The 25,546-nt window shown below is 53.1% G+C and overlaps 2 protein-coding genes and 2 non-coding genes across 5 annotated transcripts; 2 read left to right on the top strand and 2 right to left on the bottom strand.

The window, feature by feature from the left end:
* Positions 1 to 823: 823 nt before the first annotated feature.
* Positions 824 to 9,478, bottom strand: PARP10 (poly(ADP-ribose) polymerase family member 10). The gene is made up of 11 exons (XM_069466779.1): positions 9,452 to 9,478; positions 9,089 to 9,281; positions 8,753 to 9,007; positions 8,444 to 8,680; positions 7,666 to 8,360; positions 7,333 to 7,554; positions 7,137 to 7,233; positions 6,281 to 6,919; positions 6,048 to 6,181; positions 1,320 to 1,494; positions 824 to 1,243 (listed from the first exon to the last, which is right to left on the bottom strand). Exons 2-11 carry the CDS (start codon positions 9,279 to 9,281, stop codon positions 897 to 899), a joined length of 2,994 nt encoding a protein of 997 aa, XP_069322880.1. The 5' UTR covers positions 9,452 to 9,478; the 3' UTR covers positions 824 to 896.
* Positions 9,479 to 12,076: 2,598 nt separating this feature from the next.
* GRINA (glutamate ionotropic receptor NMDA type subunit associated protein 1) lies at positions 12,077 to 15,495 on the top strand. 2 transcript variants are annotated; one of them, XM_069465876.1, is made up of 7 exons: positions 12,077 to 12,215; positions 13,205 to 13,607; positions 13,729 to 13,841; positions 13,909 to 14,109; positions 14,303 to 14,431; positions 14,530 to 14,673; positions 14,767 to 15,495. In XM_069465876.1, exons 2-7 carry the CDS (start codon positions 13,229 to 13,231, stop codon positions 14,914 to 14,916), a joined length of 1,116 nt encoding a protein of 371 aa, XP_069321977.1. In that variant the 5' UTR covers positions 12,077 to 12,215; positions 13,205 to 13,228; the 3' UTR covers positions 14,917 to 15,495. The 2 variants fall into 2 exon arrangements, with proteins under 2 accessions (XP_069321977.1, XP_069321978.1); XM_069465877.1 differs by having other exon boundaries at positions 12,077 to 12,322.
* Positions 15,496 to 22,580: 7,085 nt separating this feature from the next.
* Positions 22,581 to 22,687, bottom strand: LOC138382048 (U6 spliceosomal RNA). Its single transcript, XR_011233225.1, has one exon. It is a non-coding gene; the product is annotated as a U6 spliceosomal RNA (small nuclear RNA).
* A 2,695-nt stretch (positions 22,688 to 25,382) lies between these two features.
* On the top strand, positions 25,383 to 25,546 carry LOC138382006 (U1 spliceosomal RNA). The gene has a single exon (XR_011233196.1). It is a non-coding gene; the product is annotated as a U1 spliceosomal RNA (small nuclear RNA).

Genomic DNA, 25,546 nt, shown 5'->3' with positions numbered 1-25,546 from the left:
TGCCCACACCCGGGGCACCGCCCGTCCAGTTCCGCAGTCTCGGGCGCGCAGGGAGGTGCTGCCCTCGAGGAGGAGGGCAGGATCGGCCGCAGCGTGGCCCCTAGTTCCGGGTCGCCTGCGGCCGGACTCCCCCCACCCAGACTCTACGGCTGCCGCACGCTGTGCGCCTCTCCATCCCAGCCCTGCTCTTACGTTCCTGGTGGCTCCACTCTCCTCAGTTCGGCGGCGCAGCCAGACTGCTAGGACCCGGGAGCCGCGGAGGCGGCGCAGGCGGGGCGAGTCCTAGCCCGAGCCCCGCCCCGGCCCCGCCGAGAGCATGTGAGCTATGCCCACGAGATCTGGTCCCCGGCGGGTACGACCCCCGCGTGCGCACACTTTGTCGGCGCAGCCTGCTCTCCGAGCGTACAGAGCGGGCGGGTAGGCAAGGAGACGTTGTTGGGGCGAGCGTGCGTGACACCAGGACGGCGTGGGGTCGCACGGGTGCGCGCTCGGCCACGCCCCGTACTCTGTCCCGGCGTAGCCTTGGTCTGCTACCCTGGGCCCGCGGAGCAGCCGACCCGCCCCTGTCACGACGAGGTCCCCCACTCCCCAAACAAGTCTTTCCCAGAGCTCCAGAGGCACTACGCCTGGCTTCACCTAAACGTTTATTCAAACAACAGAGCCGCGCTCGGGCAAGGTGTGGCCAAGACGGGTGGTGGCGGCCGGGGCTCTGGGCTCTGCTGACCCCTGGTGGTTGGGTCCGCAAGACAGGACCGCCCCGGCCCTCCTCGTCCGGTGCTGTCGCCTTGCCCCCAACCCGGCCCCACGCAGCAAGAGGCCGAGGCGTCCCCAGAGGAAGGAGGGCAGTGAGGAGTGAGGAACCTGGGGAGCAGGACGCCAGAGGGTGGCCTCTTTGGTCAGGTGGCCGGGGAGTGGCCCAAGAGACTAGAGGGGTCCTCTGGGGAAGCCCGGGGCATGTGCTCGCAGGTGATGAGGTGGGTGGGCAGCGCCTGGGTGTCGTGAAAGATGACGAAGATGCTGGGCTGGTCCAGGCAGTCCACGGCGCTGTCGTAGCGCCGGAGGACGTGGCCAGAGGCCCGCAGCGGTGGCGCCCGCAGACCGCGGTAGCCCTGCGCATAGTCTCCCGTCAGCACCCGTGCTACGAATACCGCCTTGTGGCCGTCAGCGTTGGGGGGTGAGTATTGGTCCTGCACCGACAAGGAGGCGCGCTTGGCGAAGTACACACCCTGCCCATAGAGCGTGCCTGCGGGGCAGGACGGGTGGAGGTCAGAGTCATAGGGGTGGGCAGAGCCCCCGCCCCTGCCCAGCCCAGGCCTGACCGTTGCGGCCGCAGAAGCTGCGGTTGAAGCCATGTGCGCAGATCTCAGGCACGGCCAGCGCTGTTGTGCCGTGATACAGGACTTGCTCCACCGGGTGCCGGTCACAGCGCTGCAGCAGGCGCTCCCGGTGCAGCTCATACAGCTGCTGCAGCAGTAGATGCAACACACGCTCCACCTGCCCAGGGTGACTCGGTCAGGAACAGGCAATTGAGAGGCCATCCCTGTGCCCCTGGGCTGACCCAGGGCAGAGTTGAGCCCTGCAATCTAGAGCCCTGCTCCCGTGGAGTTCAGGGTTTGGAGAAGACCTAGCAGTTCCCATCATGCTCTGCCCAGCACGTCCATGGGGCAAGTAACATAGAAGGATTCCAGAGAGGCCTGAGTCTCCTCAGAGATGTCTGAGCCCTCCATGGAGGCCTGTAGGTGGGCAGACCCACCCACACACCCCAAGCCAGGCCTCTGCAGAAAAAGCTGGGCCAGGTGCCTGCACTGCCCACGGTACTGTACTTCCAACACAAGAGATGCCCACGGACCTCTCAGTGTTGGAAGGCTCAGGTGGGAGAGAAGGCCTCAGGTGACCAACTGGACAATCAGCCCTGGGAAAAGCTTTTAAAGAAATTCTAGTCTCTTCAGTGTGATGCAAAAAAATATGATATTGACTTATAAATAAGACTACGTGCTATGAAAAAAGAAAAAGTCTGAAAATAAGAGAGTTCTTACATGAAGAATGGGACTGCTGAGCCAAATAATGAAATAGTTAAAGCTAAAGACCCAGCTTTCGGGTCTAGATGGAGTTAAGGAACTGAGGCTGAGTGCAAAGCTAAAGAGAGAAGGGAACCCTGAGAGAGCAGGTGAGGGAGCATGAGGTCTTTGCTCAAAGCAGAAGCTCCACAGGACGCCAAAGCACGGGAACACACAAGGGAAGGCAGTTTCCCTGAGCTGGAGGCAGATCTTCAGATGGAGAGGATCCATAAAATACCAAGAAGGACAATGGGAAAAGACACACCCCTGGCACTTACCTACCTGCCAGGAAACCTCAACCTTCAAGGTGGAAGAAAACCCTACAAGAGTGCGTGCACACACACACACACACATACACAAGATCAATATACAAATGGGGGGAAAAATCTCATATTCTTACATTAGGTTTCTCACTACCAATACCAGATGCTAAGAAACCAGGGAGGAATTTTTTTTTTAACTTTCCAAGAAAAAAATTTTTAAGAAGTAAAAAAAAGGCCGGGCGCAGTGGCTCACGCCTGTAATCCTAGCACTCTGGGAGGCTGAGGTGGGTCGCTCAAGGTCAGGAGTTCGAGACCAGCCTGAGCAAGAGCGAGACCCCGTCTCTACTAAAAATAGAAATAAATTATCTGGTCAACGAAAAATATATATAGGAAAAAATCAGCTGGGCATGGTGGCGCATGCCTGTAGTCCCAGCTACTTGGGAGGCTGAGGCAGTAGGATCCCTTAAGCCCAGGAGTTTGAGGTTGCTGTGAGCTAGGCTGACGCCACGGCACTCACTCTAGCCTGGGCAACAAAGCGAGACTCTGTCTCAAAAAAAAAAAAAAAAAAAAAAAGAAGTAAAAAAAAGAGCAGCTTTCAAATATCTGAGGGAAAACATATTTTGAACCTGAACACTATATCCAGTCAAACCATTAATGAAGAGTGAATGAGGACAAATAAGGACTTATTAGGACATGTAAGAACATGGAAAGTTAACACTAATATCAAATTATAGTTGTAAAATACCTCTAATTGTAAAAGGCACCATAAACTTAAAAGTCAAAGATGTTTACTACCCACTCAAGGTGATACTCCCACTAAACACAAGAATCATGAAAGAGGGTGACAGGGCACAAAGAGTAACCCAACAATCTAGCATGACCCAGAAAAAAATCAAGTAAGTAAAAAAATGAGAAGCTATTAAACCTTGAATCCTAGAACATTCTCTTTCATGCAACACAGTTTTAATAACTAGGACTTAATTTCCTTCTCTATGGTTCAATGGTAGATATTTTTTCATTATCACAGTGTGTCTATCAACCTATGGCCCAAGCATGGAGGCTTCATGATAGTTATAGAATACAATGTGAAATTTGTCTGTAAACTTTGACTACATAATAAAAAGAGTTTCAATTAGCTGGGTATGGTGGCTCATGCCAATAATCCTACCACTTTGTGAGGCCAAGGCGGGAGGATTGAAGCCAGGAGTTTGAGATCACCTCGAGTCAGAGCAAGCCCTCATCTCTACCAAAATACAGAAAAATTAGCTGGGCATGGTGGTGTGCATCTATAGTCCCAGCTACTCAGGAGGCTGAGGCAGAAGGATCATTTCAGCCCAGGAGCTTGGGGTTGCAGTGAGCTATGATCACACCACTGTACTCTACCCAGCAACAGAGTGAGACCTTGTCTCAAAAATAAATAAATAGGCCGGGCGCGGTGGCTCACGCCTGTAATCCTAGCACTCTGGGAGGCCGAGGTGGGCGGATCGTTTGAGCTCAGGAGTTCGAGACCAGCCTGAGCAAGAGCGAGACCCCACCTCTACTAAAAATAGAAAGAAATTAAATGGACAGCTAAAAATATATATAGAAAAAATTAGCCGGGCATGGTGGTGCATGCCTGTAGTCCCAGCTACTCGGGAGGCTGAGACAGGAGGATCGCTTGAGCTCAGGAGTTTGAGGTTGCTGTGAGCTAGGCTGACGCCACGGCACTCACTCTAGCCTGGGCAACAGAGTGAGACTCTGTCTCAAAAAAAAAAAAATAAAATAAAATAAAATAAATAAATAAATAAATAAAATAATGTAACTGACCAAACCATGAGATGGAAGAGGAAGGAGTAAGCAAGAGAGAAGAGAGGCCCATTCTCCTCATCTTCTGTGCATGAAGGAAAGAAGCAGTCTCTAAAGTTGTTTAGTGGGGAAAGAAAGATTCAAGTGTTACCATCTAAAGTCATAAAGGTGCTCACTAGGAGAACCAAGTGCATGTAATTAACAAAACCAGCAGGATATGAGCACAGTGCATCTGGGTGGTGATGGTGAAGTTGATGGTGATGGTGGTGAGTGATCATGGTGATGGGAGGTAATGGTGATTGTGATGATGGTGATTGGTAAAGGTGGTGGTGAATGGTGAAGGTGATGATGGTGATGTGTGGTGATGGTGATGGTAATGATGATGACAGTGGTCGTGGTGGTGATGGTGATGATGGTGATAGTGGTGATGATGGTGGGTGGTGGTGGTGAAGGTGATGATGGTGATGGTGGTGATGGTGACAGTGATAATGGTGATGGTGGTGGGTGGCAGTGATGGTGAAGGTGATGGTGGTGGATGGTGGTGGTGGTGGTGATGGTGGTGGGTGGCAGTGATGGTGGTGCGTGGCAGTGATGGTGATCGGTGGCAGTGGTGAAGATGATGGTGGTGGTGGTGAAGGTGGTGGGTGGCGGTGATGGTGATGGTTGTGGTGGTGATGGCGATGGTGATGGTGGTGGTAGTGATAGTGATGGTGAAGGTGATGGTAGTGATGGTGGTGATAGTGGTAGTGATGGTGGTGGTGGTGGTGGTGGTGGTGGTAGTGGGTGGTGGTAGGTGACTGGGCCAGGTCTGGAGAAGACCAGCAGTTCTTTCTGCATTTCTGACCAGTTCCAGGTAGAGGCTGATGCTGCTGGCCCCACCCAAAACTTTGAGCATCAAGAGTTGTGAGTGCCCGGCCCAGTCTCACTAGCACAGTGACCCCAGATCTCCATTGTCACTTCCTTCTCACTTGGCTGTACCCAGACATCTCTGTGGATTCCTTCACTTCAGCTATGAACACACTGAGTCTTCCCAAGTGGAAAACCTCTGTCTTCAACCCTGCTCTCCCCTCTGGCTACTCTCCCATCACTCCCTCCTGTAACCAGCTTATTTCCATTGTTGTCCCTGCCCACACCTCCTATTTACTCTCCATCCCAACCCACACCAACTAGCCAACAGACCATCTCTCCACAGACCTTCCTTCAGGCAGTGCAGATGCTGTGGACCCCATTTCCCTTCTTCATCCCCCTGTTGCCTCCTATAACCCCATGTGCTCATGCTTCCCTGGCCTCCCGTCCCTCCTTCTCAGCCCCTTCTTCCTTCAGCTGCCCAGATAGGCTGGTGGCTCCTGGGATCCTGAAATTTCTCTCTGACTCCCCACCAATTATTCCCAGCCTTTTGTGAAACACACTCATGCTCAGGGTTGCCACATTTAGCAAGTAAAAATACAGGATGAGGCTGCCAAGCTGCAGCAAGTCCTGGCCCTTTCCCTGATGAAGTGGCCCCCTTTGGAGGCAGAAGAGCCCCCAGAACAACACATGGTACACATTTGTGGAATAAGTAATCCTCACAATGGCCATGAGATGGCATCACCGCCCCATGCTCTAGAGAAGGAAACTGAGGCATGGAGAAGGTCACACAGTCCCTGGTCACCTGGCTGTAACTGGCAGAGCAGAGACCCTCGCTCTGGCCTGTCAGATTCTAGGGACCCCGCTAACTTCTGCCCTCCTGTCTCCCCTACTTGACTTTGTGAACATCCCCTGGACAGGGAAGGGGGCTTGGGAGGCCTCATGCTACCTCCCCCTCTTCCCCCACCATCAGTTTTCCAGCCTGCACTGAGCCGACCTTGATGTAGGCAAGAGTGACAGCCCACAGACTCTGTAAGGTGCTAGTGGTGCCAAGAGCCCAGGAGGCCATGAGGCCAGTGAAACAGAGCAGACTCACCCGGACAATGCGGATCTTGCTGTGGACAGTGTCCAAGGTGTCGTAGAAGGCCTGCACCACCTCCTGGAACTCCCTAGTGCTCTCTGCCAGTTGCTCCAGCCTGCTTAAGGGCTCCTTCAGGCCCTCCTCTGGCACTGACACATGGGGAGACAGGGGGTCAGGGCCATGTCTGGGGCACTAGCTCCTGATAGCTGGCCCACCCCACACTCCCCCAGTCCAGGATGCAGACTCACAGGTAGGGCCTGAAGCTTCCAAGGGAAAGGCCAAATTCCGATCCCAGGGGCCTGCCAGAAGTGCAGCCAAGTGGCGGCCCGCACGGGCAGGTTGGGTCCCAAAGCCACGGAGGATGGTGCAGTCCCCACGCAGGGCAATGCTCACACCATGGCACCGCTCGAGGCGAGCACATAGCTCTGTGGGCAGCATATGGCTCTGAGGACCCACTGTCTCTTCCCAGAGGTGTTCCTCCAAGGCAGCCTCTAGTGCCTGGTCCAGCTCATCTATGTCCTGCTCAAAGGCTGTGTGCACCACCAGCTGGGCCCTACCACCAATCGCCCCACCTGGGGGCTCTTCTACCTCTGACAGGGGCTGCTCCAGCAGGGAGAGGGCCAGGGCTCGCTGTAGCGCAGAAGCCTCCTCCTGCTCAGCCACCTGGCTTTGAGGCTCCAATGACCGGTGGAGGGCCAGCTGCAGTGCGGCCTCCTCTTCCAGCCGTCCAGGTGCCCCAGTGCTGGGAACCACAGGATCCCCCTCCTTGTGTCCTGGAGTTGCCCCCTCCTTTGGCTGTTCCTCAAGCTCCTCTTCCTCCAGCTCTAGAGGCAGCCAGTCTTCCCCATCCAGGCCCTCCAGGGTGGCCAGCAGTTCTCGGACCTCCTCTGGGAGCAGGGAGAGGCCACTGGGTCAGGGGTTGGGCCCAGCCAGGGTGTCACTGAAGACAGGTGGAGTCAGAATGGGTGAAAGATAGCTAGCAGGTTTAGCAGGTACAGGGTGGGCCTGGGAAGGGTCACTAGACAGGTGGAAATACAGAGCAGGGCAGAACAGGAGGTCAAGCAAGGGCCTCAAGACGTGCTAAGGGTTCCCAGGGAGCCATACCCAGGCTCATGTTCTCCCGGTCATTGCCTATACTGTCTGGGGGCCACAGGATGTGGGCACCGCCAGGGAGGATCTGGAGGGCCTCAGTGGGGTCCACCTGTAGGGAGAGGATGTCAGAACAATCAGCCTCTGGGCAAGGGCAGAGGTCCTGGGGTCTGGGGCATAAGAAAGGGCAGGGGCAGGACTCCATCTCTACCTCTTCAGGGTCTGTGTCCAGGGTGGCCCTGGCCAGACGCTCCGTCCCAAAGACACACTGGAACTGAGCCTCCAGCCCCTGAAGAAGGCGCTGCCCCTCTGGGCCCAGGAGAAACCTGGCGCTGCCCGGGTGCTTCAGGCTCAGCACATGACAACTAATGCTGCCCAGCAGACTCTGCAGGAACTCTTCAGCTGCCTGGCATGGAGCCAGGGCTCCACAGAGCTGCAGGACCATGGGGAGAGGCAGTTTGCAGGTTTAGGGCACAGGAAAGGTACTCAAAGTCCCCAGTGGGAGGAGGGGGCCAAAGGTGAGGCATCCTAAGGAGTCATTTACCCGAAAGCCAGTCACATCTGTTCCTTCAAGTGGGAAGAGGGCAACATCTCCCAGGCCAGCAAGAAGGTCCCCATGATAGAGCTGCAGGAAGCGCATCGCCCCAGGCTCCATCGACAGCACCGTCTCCACCTGCCCCGGCATCCCCACACGCCCCGGGCTCACTGGCCCTGCCTTCTCCAGAGACCCCACAGTGATCTCCACTGGACCCACTAGCCCCTCCTGCCCTGGTGAGCCCATGGCAATTTCTACCAGGCCCTCCTGCCCTAGCTCCCCCATAGAGATCTCCCCCAGGGCAGGAGACTCCATGGACTCCAGGGTCACCAGCTCAGCCTTCTCTGGATACCCCACAGTCCCCAGGCTCATGGGCCCCTCCTGCTCCAGAGACCCCCTGGTCTCTGAGCTGACTGGCTCAGCCTGTCCCAGAGACCCTGCTGGACCTGTCCTCAGAGAGGCCTCCGATTGCCCTGGGGTCTCTCTAGAGCCCACTGTCACAGTCTCTGTACCCTTCAGTGCCCTCGCCAGCCCTCCAGCCTTCAGGAGAGCATGTTTGGTGGCCCCAGGCCCCAGCTTGGACAGGTGGTCCCCTCCACTGGTGTCCTCAGCAAGCTCCTCGGGTTCTAGTATGTCGTAGTGAGGGACAAGGCTCAGCTTTGAGCCCTGTAGCCAGTGGTCCCGCTGCAGCACCCGTTCAGCCACTTGGAGGAAGGGAGAAGACAGAAAGCCCATCAGGTTTCTGTGGGAAAGGGGGGTTCAGCTGGGTCCATCCTGCCCCACTCACCCTGCCACTGCTGGAAGGAGACGACAGTGCCCAGATGCCTGGGTAGGATGCGCAGGCCCTCCAGGGCCCCACCACCACTGCGGCGCTCATTCTCCAGGTACAGCTCCAGCAGCAGGAGGTCTACGGAGGGGGTACCCCCCACCACACGCACTGCTCGGGCCTGGGGCACCTGGGCCAGGGACACCGTGGCCCCCTCCAGGCCCAGATTCTGGGCCCACTCCTCCAAGACACGGACTTCTGTGGAGAATGTGCACGTTGGTTTGGGGCATCTCCCCTAACCAGCACCTCAGCCCCATTCTCGCCTCTCACCTGCCTCAGAAAGGGGCTTGGGCAGCTGGACCAGGGCCCGGTCTGGCCGGGGGCTGGCCATGGCGCAGCAGGGTTGCACTGGGAGTCCCGCAGCGCGTAGCAGGGCCTGGACATGCTGCTCCAGAAGGAGGGGTGCAGTGCCAGGGGGCAGTCCTTGAAGCAGCAGTCGTGCAGGGGCACGTGGAGGAGCTGGCCGCAGGTTTAGCTGGGCACCATGTAATTCGTGCTCTGCCTGGGCCAAGACCCTCTCAGCGTCTGCAGGCAGAGGTTGGGTAGAACATCAGGCATCAGGGCATGAGGGCACCCAGGCTGCCCCTTCAGCCGGCACCCCCTCACCTGCAGGCTCTCGAAAGGTGAGAATGCCCCCACAGCCAAGTCTCTGCCAGCTCAAGACAGGCCCCCCACCAGACCGTCGGCGGTTCTCGAAGTAGAGAGTCAGCAGCTCGTCGGACACATCGGGGGACAGTCCGCGGACCTCCACTGCTGCCCCTGCCTCCACCTCTGCCATGGCAACCCTGGGAGAGGGCATCTGCTGGGTAGAGAAATGCCTGCTCCACCCCTCCTGCCCCTCCCCAGGCCTTTCTGCAGTGTTCCCCAGTTCCCCCTGATTGTGGGTGGCCCCACAGACAGCACTTACACCCAGACCCCCTCTGCTGGGCAGCCCCAGCCCACACCCTCAACCAGGACTCCTTTGCTTACCCCTCCTGGTGCACGGATCCCCACAGGCAGAAGGCCCGGACAGGAAAACAAAAGTGAAACTGAAAGAGAGAGGGTGAGAGAGGAGGGAGGGGCTGAACTCAGCCCTCAACACTGGGGCCTGATTACTTGGGCTCAGGTGCTTCCTCTCTGCTGAAGCCTCAACTCCCAGCTCTGACCAGGAAGTATTGGCTGGGCTGGGTCCCTCAGGACCCTCCTGCCAGCCCAGCCCATTGGCTTTATCTGGCCCACTCCAGCCCCTGACTGGTAGGGTGGACAGGAGTGTCCTTTGGTGGTCCTCCACTCCCCTGGCCTCTCCCTGTGGCCCAGAAATGGTCAATCACCTTCCCCACTAAATCCACCAAGGGGCCTGAGTCACTGCCCTCAACTCAGGGTCTCTAAGTCTCTGTGTCACCCTCACTCAACAGGAGCAGCATTGGGTCTCCAGTCCTGTTGCTGCCTGAGGCTGGCTTGTAGCTGCCTCCAGCAACCTTCCCAAACCATGCTTCTGGGGCCCTCACACCTCCCAGGTGACCAGATTTCCCACAGTCATGAAAATACTTTGTGACTTACAAGACTTTGCATCTCAGCACAGCCTTCCTCCTGCTCCTTGGTCCCCTACTGGGGCCCATCCCTGTGGCTCTCTCTCCAGCCTGCACACTCACTTAACCTTCCCATCTCATGTTATCATCACCATGTTATCGTCACCATGTGTGATCCCACATGTGATGGGCACTGTACTGGCATGCCTTGCTGCCACTAATCCTTACCAGAGAAGGGGAAATGGAGGAGCAGACAGGGCCCACAGCAGTGCCAGGGCTCACACCCAGGCTGTGCCTTTACAATCCACACTCCCATTCCCACCAACCCCCACAACATCACCCAAGCTCTGTTTGCTTCCAGCCTCTCAGAGTGGAACCCAGCTCTGCACCCCTCACTTCCCATTCACCCCTCAGCCCACGGAAACCTATTCCCATCCCTGCTGTTCCTTCCTCCAGGGAGCCAAGGACCCTAGCCAGTCTGCACCCCCATCCCTGCACACCTGGCACCTCTGCTGCCCCCACCCTAGTCCATACCTCCGGCATCTCTCACTGGGCAGCTATGCTACCCTCTTAGCTGATCTTCCTGTGCCACTTCTGCCTGCCCCCACAGTGGGCCCTCAACAGAGAGGGCAGGGTGGACCTTGTAAAGTGGTACCAATGGCCACTACAGCTCCCAGTGTCAGTAATAGTAAAAGCCAAAATCCCTTTAAGGGCCTGTCCAGCTCTGCCTGACAAGGTCCCAGTCCTCTCTCTGGCTCCATGCCTGCCTGCATACCCTGATGCTCAGGGAGGCTCCAGCCTCTCAGCTCATCCTCCAAAACTACAGGCCACTCCTGCATCAGTGCCCTTGCAGTGGCCCATCCCTCTGCTTGGCCTGGCTTTCCCCACAGAGATACATGGGCATCCTCCCCTGTGACCTCCCTTATTCTGCTCTTAGGAGCAGATTTAACACAAAGCTAAAAACCCTTAAGGATCTCTGACTTGCATAAGCCCCTGCCAAAGCCTTGTACTCAACTCTGTATTTATCATTTTTCTTGAAGCCCCTCAAATTTTTTGAGCTTCTGGTTCTACAAAACCTAAATCTATCCCTGCCTGCTCTACTTCTTCCCTTGTCATAGAACTCATCACCTTCTACCACTGTCTATCACTCATTGTGCCTATCACGGCTGAGGAGGTTCTGCTACAGGCAGGGGTGCACTGGAGCAGCTCATACCACAACCAGATTGTTACATTTACAGGAATTCCCATTAACTGGTTGTTAAACTGGTAGCCTGAAACCAGTTGTGGCGGGAGTATTTACACCACGGGCTTGTGCAAAAGCTACAGATCAGGGCTTCCCCTTAGGAGATCAAGTTGGTAAATACTGAACTCACACTGTGGGGCACAGGGCAGAGTCTTTCCCCAACCACTACCCAGTCTGGGGGACGCCAGCCATCCAAGGGCCAAGAGAGCAGAGTAAGGCCCCAAGGCCCCAAGAGGAGAGGCCCTGCTGCAGGGGATGCTCTGCCTGTGACAGCACTCCCTCAGGAGGACTTCCAAGGCCAGGGGGGCAGTTCGCCTGGCGTCCAGTGCTACTGTATCTCTAAGCCTCAGCCCCTCACAGCTTACGAGGATGTGCTGAAGGCAAGCAAGGGTAAACGGTCTCTAGGATGGAGCCTGGCAGAGGCTGGGCTGGTAAAGAGAATGGGGCAATTAAACGATTAGGCCTCTTGATTTGCGATAGACTTGAATGCAAAGGGAAAGTGAACGTTGTGCTTTAAGGCCAAGAAGGGACTGAGAATCCTTGGCAGCTTCAGCAAATCCTGGATTTAGGAATAAATTTCTTAACTCCCTGAACGAACCGCCAAATTGGTCAAACCAGGCCTCTGCCTCCAGGGGTCTTCTCGTCCCATCGCCCGACCCTCCACCCCGCCTTCGGCAGACACTGCCACCCGCGCGGCGCTGGCCCTGGGTCTGGGACCAGGAGAAGAGCCGGCAGGTCAGACGCGGGCGGGGCGTACCGACTCTGCTCCGCGCGGAAGAATTCCCGCAGTCCCGGCAGAGCCCGCCCCGGCCCCGCCCCGCCTGGCCCCAGCCCCGCCCCGTCACAAGGGCCCTCTGCGTCTCCCGAGCCGCAGGCGCAGGCCCAGCCTAGCCGGCCTCCGAGCAGGTGCAGGCGCACCGGCCATCACCGCCCGGCCGCGCAGTGGACACCGTGCGCACCGGCCTGCGGCGCCTCGCGAGTGGTGAGTCCCCGGCCAGAGCCCAGGAGAGCGCGTGACCCTCCACAGCCCCACTGCCGGCCGCCCCCGCCCCCGCGCCGACCCTTCGCAGCTGAGCGGGGCCGCCTTCGGTCGGCCGGTCTGTCTGGCCAGGGCGCGCGGCCCGCTCGGGGCCAGGGTGGCAGCAGCAGTGGGGGCAGGGAGCCGCGGCGGCCTGGAGCCAGGGTGGGGGGGCGCGCTGCGGCTACGTCAGGACTCGCGGGCCCCGAGAGCCCCCGACCTGGCTGGAGGGCCCACCCTCCCTGGGTGCGGGTTCCGCGGCCGCCGCCCCCACCGCCTCGCCCGCACACCTGCTTCGTTCCCCCGCACGCCCTCTGGTCGGTTCCATCCCCCACACACCCCCGCACGCCGCTGTTCCCAGCGTACCCTACTGGCAAGCACCCGGTAGCCGATCCTGGCCTGATCCCCCCAAACCCGGGAACGGGGGACGGTTGGGCCCTGCTCTTGGGATGGGGGTGCCAGGGCTCTCGTGGGTCACAGATGGCCTGGGGATTTCCTGGGATAGAAATAGCCGCGGGCTCTGGCCCCTTAAAGCTGCTTAAGGGGCAGGTTGTGAAGGGGAGGGTCCGGACACACCCTCACATATCCCCGGCCGCGCCCCCGGCCCTGACCGGGCTGAGCTCTAGCTCGGGAGACTCCGACAGCGGTGAGAAGGGCCTTCCAGTTGCTTGTAAGAAACAACTAAAGCCCCAGGTCCCGAGGCTGACAGTCATCCATCCCCTCGTCCGTCTCCTCCCCACCTTTAGGGTTGGCCTAGAGCCGCCCCTTCTGAAGGCTCATGCTGGTCTAGGTCCCCACCCGCTTCTCCTGGCCCCTCCAGGGCTCCCTACAGCCGGGGGCAAAGGTCATGGCTTCCCCTTCCTTCCCTCTGGGTTCCTGGCAGCAGGTGAGACCGCCACAGGCTGGTTCCCACAGTGTCACGCAGGGCTAACTGTTCTCTCTGTCTCCTCTAGGGGCAGACCACGGAACCGGAGGCCATGTCCCATGAAAAGAGTTTCTTGGTGTCTGGGGACAACTATCCTCCCCCTAACCCTGGATATCCTGGCGGGCCCCAGCCACCCATGCCCCCCTATGCTCAGCCTCCTTATCCGGGGGCCCCCTACCCACAGCCCCCTTTCCAGCCCTCCCCCTATGGTCAGCCAGGGTATCCCCATGGCCCCAGCTCCTACCCCCAAGGCGGCTACCCTCAAGGCCCCTACTCCCAAGGGGGCTACCCTCAGGGCCCCTACCCCCAAGGGGGCTACCCTCAGGGGCCCTACCCCCAAGAGGGCTACCCACAGGGGCCATACCCTCAGAGCCCCTTCCCCCCTAACCCCTATGGACAACCACAGGCCTTCCAGGCACAGGACCCTGACTGTGAGTGGGGCAGGGGCGGGGCAGAGGCAGGGGCAGGGCAAGGGCAGGGGCAGGGCAGGGCAGGGTCACGGGCATGGGTACGGTACCCAGAAGTGCACTAACACAGCCCATCCGCCCCCAGCACCACAGCATGGGAACTACCAGGAGGAGGGGCCCCCATCCTACTATGACAACCAGGATTTTCCTGCCACCAACTGGGATGACAAGAGCATCCGACAGGCCTTCATCCGGAAGGTGAGGCCAGGGTGTCTGTGGGGTGGGAGGCCAACGCCTGGCAGGCTCTGAGTCACTTCCTCTCCAGGTGTTCCTGGTGCTGACCCTGCAGCTGTCGGTGACCCTGTCCACGGTGTCTGTGTTCACTTTTGTCCGGGAGGTGAAGGGTTTTGTCCGGGAGAACGTCTGGACCTACTATGTCTCCTACGCCATCTTCTTTATCTCCCTCATTGTCCTCAGCTGTTGTGGGGACTTCCGGCGGAAGCACCCCTGGAACCTCGTTGCACTGGTAACCCCCAAACCTGGGCCCCTGGCCCCCTGGGCCCAGTGTATCAGTCCCACATGCCCACTCTGGGGGGCCTGGTCACCCTGGTTCCCCTTCTCCCCACGAAGCAGGAGAGAGTAGGGGACGTGGGGGAGGCAGGGAGCAGCTTGCACACCCAAGGCTGGTGCACCCCCATCCCCTTCCTATCTCCCCACAGTCGATCCTGACCGTCAGCCTGTCCTACATGGTGGGCATGATCGCCAGCTTCTACAACACTGAGGCGGTCATCATGGCCGTGGGCATCACCACGGCCGTCTGCTTCACGGTGGTCATCTTCTCCATGCAGGTGAGGGGCCCCCTATGGCAGGGCTATGGCCCTGGGGCCCAAAGGCCTTCCCAGGGGGCGGAGCACCCATGGCCCCTGTTCCTCTCCCACCCTCTCAGACTCGCTACGACTTCACCTCGTGCATGGGCGTGCTCCTGGTGAGCATGGTGGTGCTCTTCATCTTCGCCATCCTCTGCATCTTCCTCCGGAACCGCATCCTGGAGATTGTGTATGCCTCGCTGGGTGCTCTGCTCTTCACCTGTGTGAGTGAGGGTGGGGGGAGCCCCTGGTGGGGAGGGGCTGGGACACCGGGTAGGCAAGCCTGTCCCTCGACACCACTGTTCTGTCACCCCTAGTTCCTGGCAGTGGACACCCAGCTGCTACTGGGGAACAAGCAGCTGTCCCTGAGCCCAGAGGAGTACGTGTTTGCCGCACTGAACCTATACACAGACATCATCAACATCTTCCTGTACATCCTCACCATCATCGGCCGCGCCAAGGAGTAGTCCAAGCCCCCAGCTCGCTGTGCTCCATCAGGTGGCATGGCTGGCCTGGACCCTGCCCCTGGCATGGCAGTGCCATCTGTATTTCCCCTCTCTTTTGTCCTGGGCACAGCTTGGGACAGAGAAAGCCCCTCTCCAACCCTCCTTTATGTACACTGCAGATACTTCTCTTTGGACCCGCTGTGGCCACAGCATGGCCCTTTTAGTCCTCCCGCCCCCGCCAAGGGGCAACAAGGCCACGTTTCCAGGCCACCTCCTATTCACTCATTGTTGCATGAGCCCTGTCTGCCAGCCCACCCCAGGGTCTGGGGGCAACACCAGGTCCCAGGGGAGAGGGATTGAGCCAAGAGCTGAGGGTGCACGTCTTCCCTCCTGTCCCAGCTCCCCAGCCTGGCATAGAGTACCCCTTCCCCTCCCCACTGCACCCTGGAGTGCTTCTCTCTGGGGGACATTAGTGTGGGGGTCTCATCCCTGTGCTGAGCCCTGAGGGCAGAGAGGACGGCATGTTTCAGGGGAGGCGGAAGCCTTCCTCTCACTCTGCTGTCATTAAAATGCCAATAAATGAGATCTGCTCTCTGCCTTCTCCCAGTCACTCTTCTCACTGCCTCACTGAGGTAGGGAGGGGGCTCTGGGCACCCCTGGCTGATGGGGGCACAGGACCAGGCATTAATATGAAAGGTTAATGACAGTAGCTGATCCTCTGTCCACACTGTACATCCTTCCTTGCCATCTTCTCCGCTGTGTTATGAGGTATGTCGTGGGATTCCCAGCGGATGGAGAGATCTGAGGCTCCATCAGAGTTAGTTACACCTGTGCCTGGGTCACACGATGGTAAGTGACCTGGTTATGTCTGACATTTGATCATTCTGGAAGTGGCACAGTGTGGCAGTGGGCCCCATAAGCCCCTTACTGTCTGTTGCCCCAGGCAAGGGCCAGTGGCACAGGTCATTGACCCACCCCAGGGCAGCCTGTCCTGCCCCCGGGGCTCTGCCAGGCTCTCCTTAGGGCTTTCCAGTCACCGTGGAGTCCATCTGTGTGGGCACCCTGAAATGCTGCCTAGGTCTGCTTCAGACAAAGAGCCTCCGCACCTCTCCGTCCTTGTCACCAGAAACCTGCAGACCAGAGCCCCAGTCAGTAAGCTGGACAAAGGCTCTGAGGGCTCAGCTAGTCAGGTCCTGTCCTCTCCTAAGCCCACAGCACAGCCTGTTTTGCATTTCCGCTGCTGTGGCTCTTGCTGCTCCAAAGCTAGGTTCCTCTGCTTCCTGGGGTTCTGTCTGAGCCCTCCTGAGCTCCTAACTCTAGTGCCTTCAGGGCCAGGGACGGCCTTAGACTTGGCCACTGTAGCCTTTCTCCCCAGGACTCTCCAGCTTGGCATGAGAACCTCTCTTGCTCCTCCACCTCCTCCCCACCAGCCTGTCAATCCACTTGTTTAACTGGCATCGGCACCTCAGTGCTTGTGAAGGGACCCATACACCACAAGCCATGTTCACAGGCAGCTGGGGCCTGCCCAAAGCCAAGCTCCTGCTCCCTGAAACCTGCCTGCTTCTGCATTATCTTCCCAGGACAGAGCAAGGCCAGCCTCCCTCCCCTCTCCCTACCACCTGCCTCAAGCCACCTCATACTGACCCTGTAGGCTCATCAGCCCTCCACCAGGCAGAAATGGTGATCACACTGCTCACCTGCTTACAACCCTCTAATGGGTGCCCTCAGAATAAAGTCCACACTCCTTAGCCTGGGACACAGGGCTAAGCTTAGTCACATGCTGGGCATGGGGCAGGCAACATGGTTCCACCTTCCCCCCATTTTCTGCCAGTTTCCTTGAGCAGGTACAGTTCCTTCTCCAGGGTGACTGCAAGTGCTGTAAGCATTCTAATTAGGAGAAGCGACCTGTCTAGTGCTAACTCCCAGATGCATCAGGATTTTACACTAAAGAAGAAAACACAGAATTTTTACATGGTTAGAACATCTGTAGAAGTGAAAGAAGGAGCTCAGGAATAACTGCCAAGCAAAATGTGCAAGGACAGTGTTTTCTTGAGGAGTTCAAGGACACATGCCTTGGCTAAGAGGGAGAGGCTTGGGGGAGGCTCCCTGGGGATGGCTAGGGTCTGAAGGTGTGGACCAGGACCAGGGCCAGGGGGATCTACAGCAAAAGCCCCTAGTGCAAGAGAGAAGGCCAGGGAGGGCTCAAGCCTATCCTGTCGGTGAAGGGCAGTCAGGCAGGGGATTGTGTTTAGGAAGGTGAGTCCAGTGGTAGAACATACAGGGGAGGCTGTGGGGTGAGCACAGGTAAAGTGAGCAGTAGGGAAGCCGTTGAGGTGTGCTAGGAGGAGGTAGGAGCAAATAGTACAGAGGCCTCCAGAAGCACTGGGCTGTATGCAGCCAGGGGGAGCAGGGGATGTCTGCCAGCTGAGAGGCCTGCTGTCTGCTACACCCCACCCAGGGAGGGAAATGAGCCCCAGTGCCTGGCGATCTGGCCAAGCAGAGGCACAGGTTGATGATGCGCATGTTGATTTACCAAGAGGAATGGAAACACAGCAATTTTGAAGTCACCATGCTAATTTTTCAGGGGAGAAAGAAAAGCAGTCCCTGCCATGTGGGAGCTGGCCTGGTCCTATCTGCTAGGCCTCAGCATTGCTAGGAGCTGGCCTGGGACTCACAGATAGAGGACTCGGTGCTGCTAGGAGCTGGCCTGGCACTCAGAGATAGAGGCCTCAGTGCCCTCCTGGTAAAAATATAAATAATTTCACAGAAAATCAACATTAGACAAGGCCACTCTGTGACCCCTCTGTAATCATGTCTGGACACAGACAAAACATGAGCATTGTCCAAGCCATAGAAAAGACCAAGCAGTGTTCTATCCTGACCAATCTGAGTGGCTGCTGCCTCCTTACAACTGACAGCTTCAGTCTTGCTCCAGTCAGAAACTGCACTGGAGGCTAAACCAAATAGGATATACTGAGGCTAACACAAAGCAAAGCCTACTTCCTTAAACCCTCCCCAAATTACTCAAAACAAGCCAAATCCTATAAAAAGTCCTTTCTTAGCACCCTCTCACCATGACTCCCCATGGTGTGCATCCTGCCTCACTACAATGAGCAGTAATTCAACTTGTTCAGCCACGGGTGTGTCCCAGTGAGCTTCATGGGAGAACACGAACACAGGTAACTATACCAAGGCCAAAAAAAGCAAATTTATTTTTCAATCAGAAAGCATTACTGGCAGGGTGCAGTGGCTTACACCTGTAATCCCAGCACTTTAGGAATCTGAGGTGGAAGGATCCCCTGAGTCCAGGAGTTGGAAGCTGCAGTGAGCTATGATGATACCACTGCACTCCAGCTTGGGCGACAGAGCAAGACCCTGTCTCTAAAAAAAAAACTTAAAAAAAATTATTTACATAAGTAATAATTAAATCCACTCTTGTTTTAAAAATTAAACAATACAAGTATCTATGGAACAAAATCTCCAAGTTTCTACCACATCCCCTGCCCTGCAAAGCAACACTGTCAATGGTACCAGCTCTGGACCTCAGCTCATGTAATACCAGCACAGGTGCCCTATGCCACTGCCCCTGACTAACCAGCGCTATCATTCAGCATCTCTGGATTGGAAGCTCCTTCAGAACAGGGTATGATCTGTGAGTTTTAATGCCCAACCCAGCACTTAGTCCGGGCCCTGGCACACCACAGGTGTCAAACATGGAGTGAAGGAATGCCCTTTACATGGCACGATCTGCATGAATACCAACTGCCCAGGACCAGGAACAGAGAACTCTGCACACTTCTGGAGTTTGGCTCAACATCAACATTGGTGGAAAGGCGTTCCAGGAGTGCGCGCAACAAAACTAAAAGCCCATGGAATGCATGGAGACACATCTGCAGGTACCAGGTGGAAGGAGGAGAGGATGCAGGGAAGAGTCACGGGTGTCTGGGGAAGTGAGTTAAGGCCAAGTGTGGACAACCACAGGTGGAAAGGTCAAAAATCTGAACCATGTTTTATTGGCAGTGATAAACCTGGAAGTGGTTTTAAGATCAGTGAGCGCTATGGTGACGGTGCAAGCAGGGAGAACCCGGAATTGGGGGTAGTGAAAGGTCAGGAGAAGAGGGTCAGCTGGGGGCCCGGTCCCAGCCCTGCAGCCCCCAAAGTGGCCCCTTCCCCACTAGGGCCCAGATGCTTCCTCCCAGACAGCAGGAACGCTGAGCCCATTCTGGCACCAAAATACTCTGCAAATGTCTCTTGAATGTCTAGTTTGTCTCAGGCTTTTAGGACCATTGGTGACCTTTCAGAATGCCCAAAATGCAAGTATTCACCCTCTGACTTCTTAAGTCACTTCTCTTCACTAGTGCCTCTTCTCCCTGTGGGCCCTTGCCCTCTGGATTCGCTTCACCCCAAACCATCCATGTCTCCTCCCTCTCACTGCAACTTCCCACCCTGAGGCTCCAGTGCAACTCCCTCCTCCTCCTCTCCTTCATCCCACTCTGGTTGTTATCCATAGCTTCTTGGTTCTGGGAGGACTCTAGTACCAGGCTCAAAGTCCTCCTCTTACCCCAACTGCTAACCTGATCCCTGGGCATCACAGGCTCTATCCTCTGAACACCTCTCAAATCTATGTCATTCTCTCAAGTCAAGACCATGGTCATCTCTACAACAGCCCCTGATCTATCCTCAGCACCACAGACAAAGGGATTTTTCTGAAGAACTAGATAATGTCACTCTCCTGCTTAAACTCCTTCAGGGAACTTCCAGTCAAGATGCTGGACTGAACTGACCTGGGATCCCAAATCCCAATCTTAACACATAAAATTGCTAGACAAAATATTTTAAAACATTTAAACATACATAGCTGAGCAGGAATGCAAGAACTAAATGTAAAGAGAGGAGACACCTTAATTGTGAGGGAAGCACTGTAGCTGTGTGATTTACAGCAGTTGCACTGAGAAGACAAGAATTCTCATTCATGAACCCCAGGCTCCCTGCTAGAAACCTGATGCTCCACCTGGGGGCAGGTGTGAACCAGACAGCTTTACCAAAACCCCAACCCAGATTCCGCTCAGCTCAGCTCCTTGACCTAATGGTCAAAGGAAATCAGCCAACTCTATCTGCCTGGCAGAGGAAAAGGTGAATTCTTTCTGGAAGAAGATAACATCATCCAGAATTTCTGCAATTTTTTATACATAATACCTGTCATTCAATTAAAATCTACTAGGCATTTTAAAAGACAGGACTCTATGACTGAAAATTGAGAGGAAAAACAAGATGACAGAAACAGACCTAGAGGTGACTCAAAGACTAGGGATAAGAAAAAAGGACTTTATTGTTTATTTTTTTTTTTTATTTTTTTTTTTTGAGACAGAGTCTCACTCTGTTGCCCGGGCTAAGTGAGTGCCGTGGCATCAGCCTACCTCACAGCAACCTCAAACTCCTGAGCTCAAGGGATCCTCCTGTCTCAGCCTCCCAAGTAGCTGGGACTACAGGCATTCACCACCATGCCCGGCTAATTTTTTCTATACATATTTTTAGCTGTCCATATAATTTCTTTCTATTTTTAGTAGAGATGGGGTCTCGCTCTTGCTCAGGCTGGTCTCGAACTCCTGAGCTCAAACAATCCGCCCACCTCGGCCTCCCAGAGTGCTAGGATTACAGGCGTGAGCCACCGCGCCCGGCCAAAAAAGGACTTTAAAATAAATATGATCAATAGGTTAAGGAAACTACAGACAGAAATGAAAAAATATGAAGGAAAATATGGAGGATTTTCCTAGAGAATCAGATCCTATAAAAAGAATCAAATTGAACTTCTTTAATGGAAAAATACAATTAACTGAAAACAAAAATCCAAGAGACAGGTTTAAGAGCAGATTAGACAAGTCAGAAGAGAGTATTAGTGAACTGGAAGATAGGGCAATAGAAAATATCCTAACTAACAAAGAGAAAAAAGAGAATGGATAAAGAAAAGTGTAAGATACGTGGCCGGGTGTGGTGGCTCACACCTATAATCTCAGCACTCTGGGAGGCTGAGGCATGAGGATTGCTTGAGGCCAGGAGTCTAGACCAGCCTGAGCAAGAGCAAGACGCCATCTCTACAAAAAAATAGAAAAATTAGCCATACATGGTGGCACACACCTGTAGTCCCAGCTACTTGGGAGGCTGAGGCAGGAGGATCACTTGAGCCCAGGAGTTTGAGGTTGCAGTGAGCTATGATGACGCCATGGCACTCTAGCTCAGGCAACAGGGCAAGACCCTGTCTCAAAAAAAAAAAAAAAATAAGTAAAGTATAAGATACGTGGTAAGTAAAGTCGCAAATACTCATAATTAGAGTCCCAGAAGGACAAGAGAGAAAAAATGAGGAAGAAGTAATAGTGTCTGATGACATAATGCTTGAAAATTTTCCAAAACGGGTAAGACATCAACCCATACTCTACCAAAACGGACACAAAGAGAAGGTTATGCCTCATAAAACTCTCCAACTCGTCTTATGAGCCCAACTTTATGGGGTGATTTATGTCCCCGCAAAATTCATATGTTGAAGTCTTAACTCTCAGTATCTCAGAATGTGACCTTATTTGGAAATAAGTTTGTTGCAGATATAATTAGTTCAGATGAGGTCACATTGGAGTAGGGTGGGCTACTAATCCAACATGACTGATGTCGTTATAAAATGGGAAAATCTGACCACAGACACAAACACAGGGAAAATGCCATGTGGAGACTGGAGTTACGTCGCCACAAACCAAGAAACTACCAGAATCTAGGAGAGAGGACTGGGAGAGATCCTTCCCTAGCGCCTTCTGAGGGAGCACAGCCTTGGTGACACCTTGATTTCAGACTTCTACCCTCCAGAACTGTGAAGAATAAGTTTCTGTTGTTTAAGCTATTCCATTTGTGGTACTTAGTTATAGCAGACCTAGCAAACTAATATACCCAGCCCAACACTGATATCAAATTCTGACAAGCTCATTACAAGAAAGAAAATTTTTACAAGACAATATATCTCATAAGCATACAGGTAAAAATTCCAAACAAAATATATCAAATCAATTCCAATAATGTATAAATGGAGAGTAGATCGTGATCAAGGGAGGTTTATTTCAGGAATACAACGGTGGTTTTAACACCCAACTTGTAACCATATTAACAGAAAAAAACAGGAAGAAAATCATATTCATCTTAACAGATATAGAAAATGCATTTTGTAAAGTCCACTACTCATTCATTTTTTTTTTTTTTTTGAGACAGAGTCTCACTCTGTTGCCCGGGCTAGAGTGAGTGCCGTGGCGTCAGTCTAGCTCACAGCAACCTCAAACTCCTGGGCTTAAGGGATCCTACTGCCTCAGCCTCCCGAGTAGCTGGGACTACAGGCATGCGCCACCATGCCCGGCTAATTTTTTGTATATATATATTTTAGTTGTCCATATAATTTCTTTCTATTTTTAGTAGAGACGGGGTCTCACTCTTGCTCAGGCTGGTCTCGAACTCCTGACCTCGAGCGATCCACCCGCCTTGGCCTCCCAGAGTGCTAGGATTACAGGTGTGAGCCACCGTGCCCGGCCCTCATTCATGATAAAAACTCTCAGCAAATTAGGAATAGATAAGAGCATCCTTAATCTGATAAGGAATATCTACAACACCTCCACAGCAAACATCATTCTTTTTTTTATTTTTATTTTTTTATGAATTTTTTAATACACTTCACGAATTTGCATGTCATCCTTGCACAGGGGCCATGCTAATCTTCTCTGTATCGTTCCAATTTTAGTATATGTGCTGCCGAAGCGAGCACGCAAACATCATTCTTTTTTTTTTTTTTTTTTTTTTTTTTGTTGAGACAGAGTCTCACTTTGTTGCCCAGGCTAGAGTGAGTGCCGTGGCGTCAGCTTAGCTCACAGCAACCTCAGACTCCTCGGCTTAAGCGATCCTACTGCCTCAGCCTCCCGAGTAGCTGGGACTACAGGCATGCGCCACCATGCCCGGCTAATTTTTTCTATATAGATTTTTAGTTGTCCATATAATGTCTTTCTATTTTTAGTAGAGACGGGGTCTCACTCAGGCTGGTCTCGAACTCCTGACCTTGAGCGATCCACCCGCCTCGGCCTCCCAGAGTGCTAGGATTACAGGCGTGAGCCACCGCGCCCGGCCAAACATCATTCTTAATAATGAATTATTGAAAGCTCTCTCCCTGAGATTGGAAATGAGATAAGGGTATCTCCTGTCACTTCTACTCAACACTATATTGCAGACCTTCCTGCAACAAGGCAGGAAAACTAAAATGGTATAAATATTGAAATATAAGAAATAAAATTTTCATTATTTGCAAACAGAGTGATCATGAAATAGAAAATGTAAACTAATCTAAAGACGCACCATTCAGGCCAGACGCGGTGGCTCATGCCTGTAATCCTAGCACTCTGGGAGGCCGAGGCGGGTGGATCGTTTGAGCTCAGGAGTTTGAGACCAGCCTGAGCAAGAGCAAGACCCTGTCTCCACTAAAAAATAGAAAGAAATTAGCTGGACAACTAAAAATATATAGAAAAAAATAGCTGGGCATGGTGGTGCATGCCTGTAGTCCCAGCTATTTAGGAGGCTGAGGCAGAAGGATTGCTTGAGCCCAGGAGTTTGAGGTTGCTATGAGCTAGGCTGACACCACGGCACTCTAGCCCAGGCAAGAGAGTGAGACTCTGTCTCAAATTTTTGAAAAAAAAATTTAAAAAAAAGTCTTGAACATTTACTTCATAAAAATATCAAGATAACATATGAAAATGTGCTTAACTTAATTAGGACAATGCAAATGAAACCTCAATGAGATACCACTCCTCACCTACGAAAATGGCTACCTTTTAGCTGACAGTGCCAAGTGTTGGCAAGGATACCAAAACTCGTATAACTGCTGGTGAAGTGAAAATCGATTAGGGAAAACTCTTTGGCAATATCTACTAAAGCTGAATATACACATACCTTATGACCCAACAATTACACTTACAGGTATATGCCCTGCAAACAAACTACAAACATCTTAACAAATGATCTGTGTAGGCCGGGTGTGGTGGCTCATGTTTGTAATCCTAGCACTCTGGAAGCCCGAGGCGGGCAGATTGCTTGAGCTCAGGAGTTCGAGACCAGCCTGAGCGATTCAAGACCAGCCTGAGCAAGAGTGAGATCCCGTCTCTACTAAAAAATAGGAAGAAGTCAGCTGAACAACTAAAAATATATAGAAAAAATTAGCCGGGCATGGTGGCACATGCCTGTAGTCCCAGCTATTGGGGAGGTTGAAGCAGGAGGATCACTTGAGCCCAGGAGTTTGAGGTTGCCATGAACTAGGCTGACGCCACAGCACTCCAGCCAGGGCAAAAAAGAACAAGACTCTGTCTCAAAAAAAAAAAAAAATGATCTTTGTAAAAATGTTCATAGCTGTACTATTTGTAACAAGGCAAAAACTGGAAAAAAAAAACCAAAAATCTTTCAGCAGTAGAATGGAGAAATGACTCATCATATAGTTATACAATGGAGTACTCTAAAGCAACAATATGGAAAATTCATAGACCTACATTTATGATTTGTGCACTTTTCTGTCTAAATGTTACAAGTCAAGTCAATAAAAACTTTGCAAAACAATAACCTTATTACATATGAGGAAAAAAGAGGAAAAATCCCAGAAATAAATGGCAAATTACAAACAGAGGAAGGTCAATTAGACTCATCAACAACAATAAATGCTGGTAGACAATGGAATAATATCTTGAAAATGCAGGGGTATTGGGGTGGGAGTAGAGAATAATTTTCAATCCAGAACTCTATACTTAGCAAACTACCATGGAGGAGAACAAAATAAAAGCATTTTAAGATAAACAAAGGCTAAAATAATCTATTACTCATAGATGTAAGATTTTTTTTAAAGTATGATATTTTACCATTCATTGAACCTTAATATTTAAAATTAAAATTTAATTTAAAATACATAAAGGATATATTTCAGTAGAAGAAAAACAAACCCAGAGGGATGCATGGTTGCAAGCTGCAATAGTGAGCAAACACATTTGTAGAATGTATTGATAAATCTGGATCAGTGTTAACTATGGAAAATGATAACCACTAATTCTGAAAACACTTGTACATAGTATATAAATAACATGCTAGACAATAGTAACATGTAAGTGGAGAAGAAAACCTTTGAAGGGAAGTTAACACTTTTTAAGGTTCTTATTTGGGAAAAGAATTGAGATATTAACATTATTATTTATTTTAATAATATGTATTTCCTTTTGTAATTAGTAATACATTCACATGGTTCAAGGTCAAAAAGTATAAAGGGTTTACTATAAAAAGACTATTGCACACGTATCTCCCTGCCACCCATTTCTTTTCTCCAGAATCAACCAATGTCATCAGTTTTTCACATATCCTTTCAGAGATTTAATTAACCTTAGACTGAGTTAGGAAAGTATAAAGTAGATTATGTATGTTTAAAAAATGGCAGAATTATACTTACCTGGCAGGGGAGATACCATGATCACGAATGTGGTTTTCCCAGGGCGAGGCTTATCCATTGCTCTCCCGATGTGCTGACTCCTGCGATTTCCCCAAATGTGGGAAACTCGACTGCATAATTTGTGATAGTAGGGGACTGTGTTTGAGCTTTCTCCTA

This window comes from Eulemur rufifrons, chromosome 3 (genome assembly GCF_041146395.1).
Source record: "Eulemur rufifrons isolate Redbay chromosome 3, OSU_ERuf_1, whole genome shotgun sequence".
Lineage (NCBI taxonomy): Eukaryota > Metazoa > Chordata > Mammalia > Primates > Lemuridae > Eulemur > Eulemur rufifrons.
Note: the sequence above shows the minus strand (reverse complement) of the source record. Positions and strands in the feature narration are given on the sequence as shown.

Excerpts from the sequence above, each read along its gene's own strand:
- PARP10 (XM_069466779.1), bottom strand. The coding sequence starts at position 9,281 with ATGCCCTCTCCCAGGGTTGCCATGGCAGAGGTGGAGGCAGGGGCAGCA. Across the intron at positions 7,555-7,665 it reads CAGATGTGACTGGCTTTCGG|CTCTGTGGAGCCCTGGCTCC; the intron begins GTAAATGACTCC and ends ATGGTCCTGCAG. Across the intron at positions 7,234-7,332 it reads TGGACACAGACCCTGAAGAG|GTGGACCCCACTGAGGCCCT; the intron begins GTAGAGATGGAG and ends CTCTCCCTACAG.
- GRINA (XM_069465876.1), top strand. The coding sequence starts at position 13,229 with ATGTCCCATGAAAAGAGTTTCTTGGTGTCTGGGGACAACTATCCTCCC. Across the intron at positions 14,110-14,302 it reads CCTGGAACCTCGTTGCACTG|TCGATCCTGACCGTCAGCCT; the intron begins GTAACCCCCAAA and ends ATCTCCCCACAG. Across the intron at positions 14,432-14,529 it reads TGGTCATCTTCTCCATGCAG|ACTCGCTACGACTTCACCTC; the intron begins GTGAGGGGCCCC and ends CCACCCTCTCAG.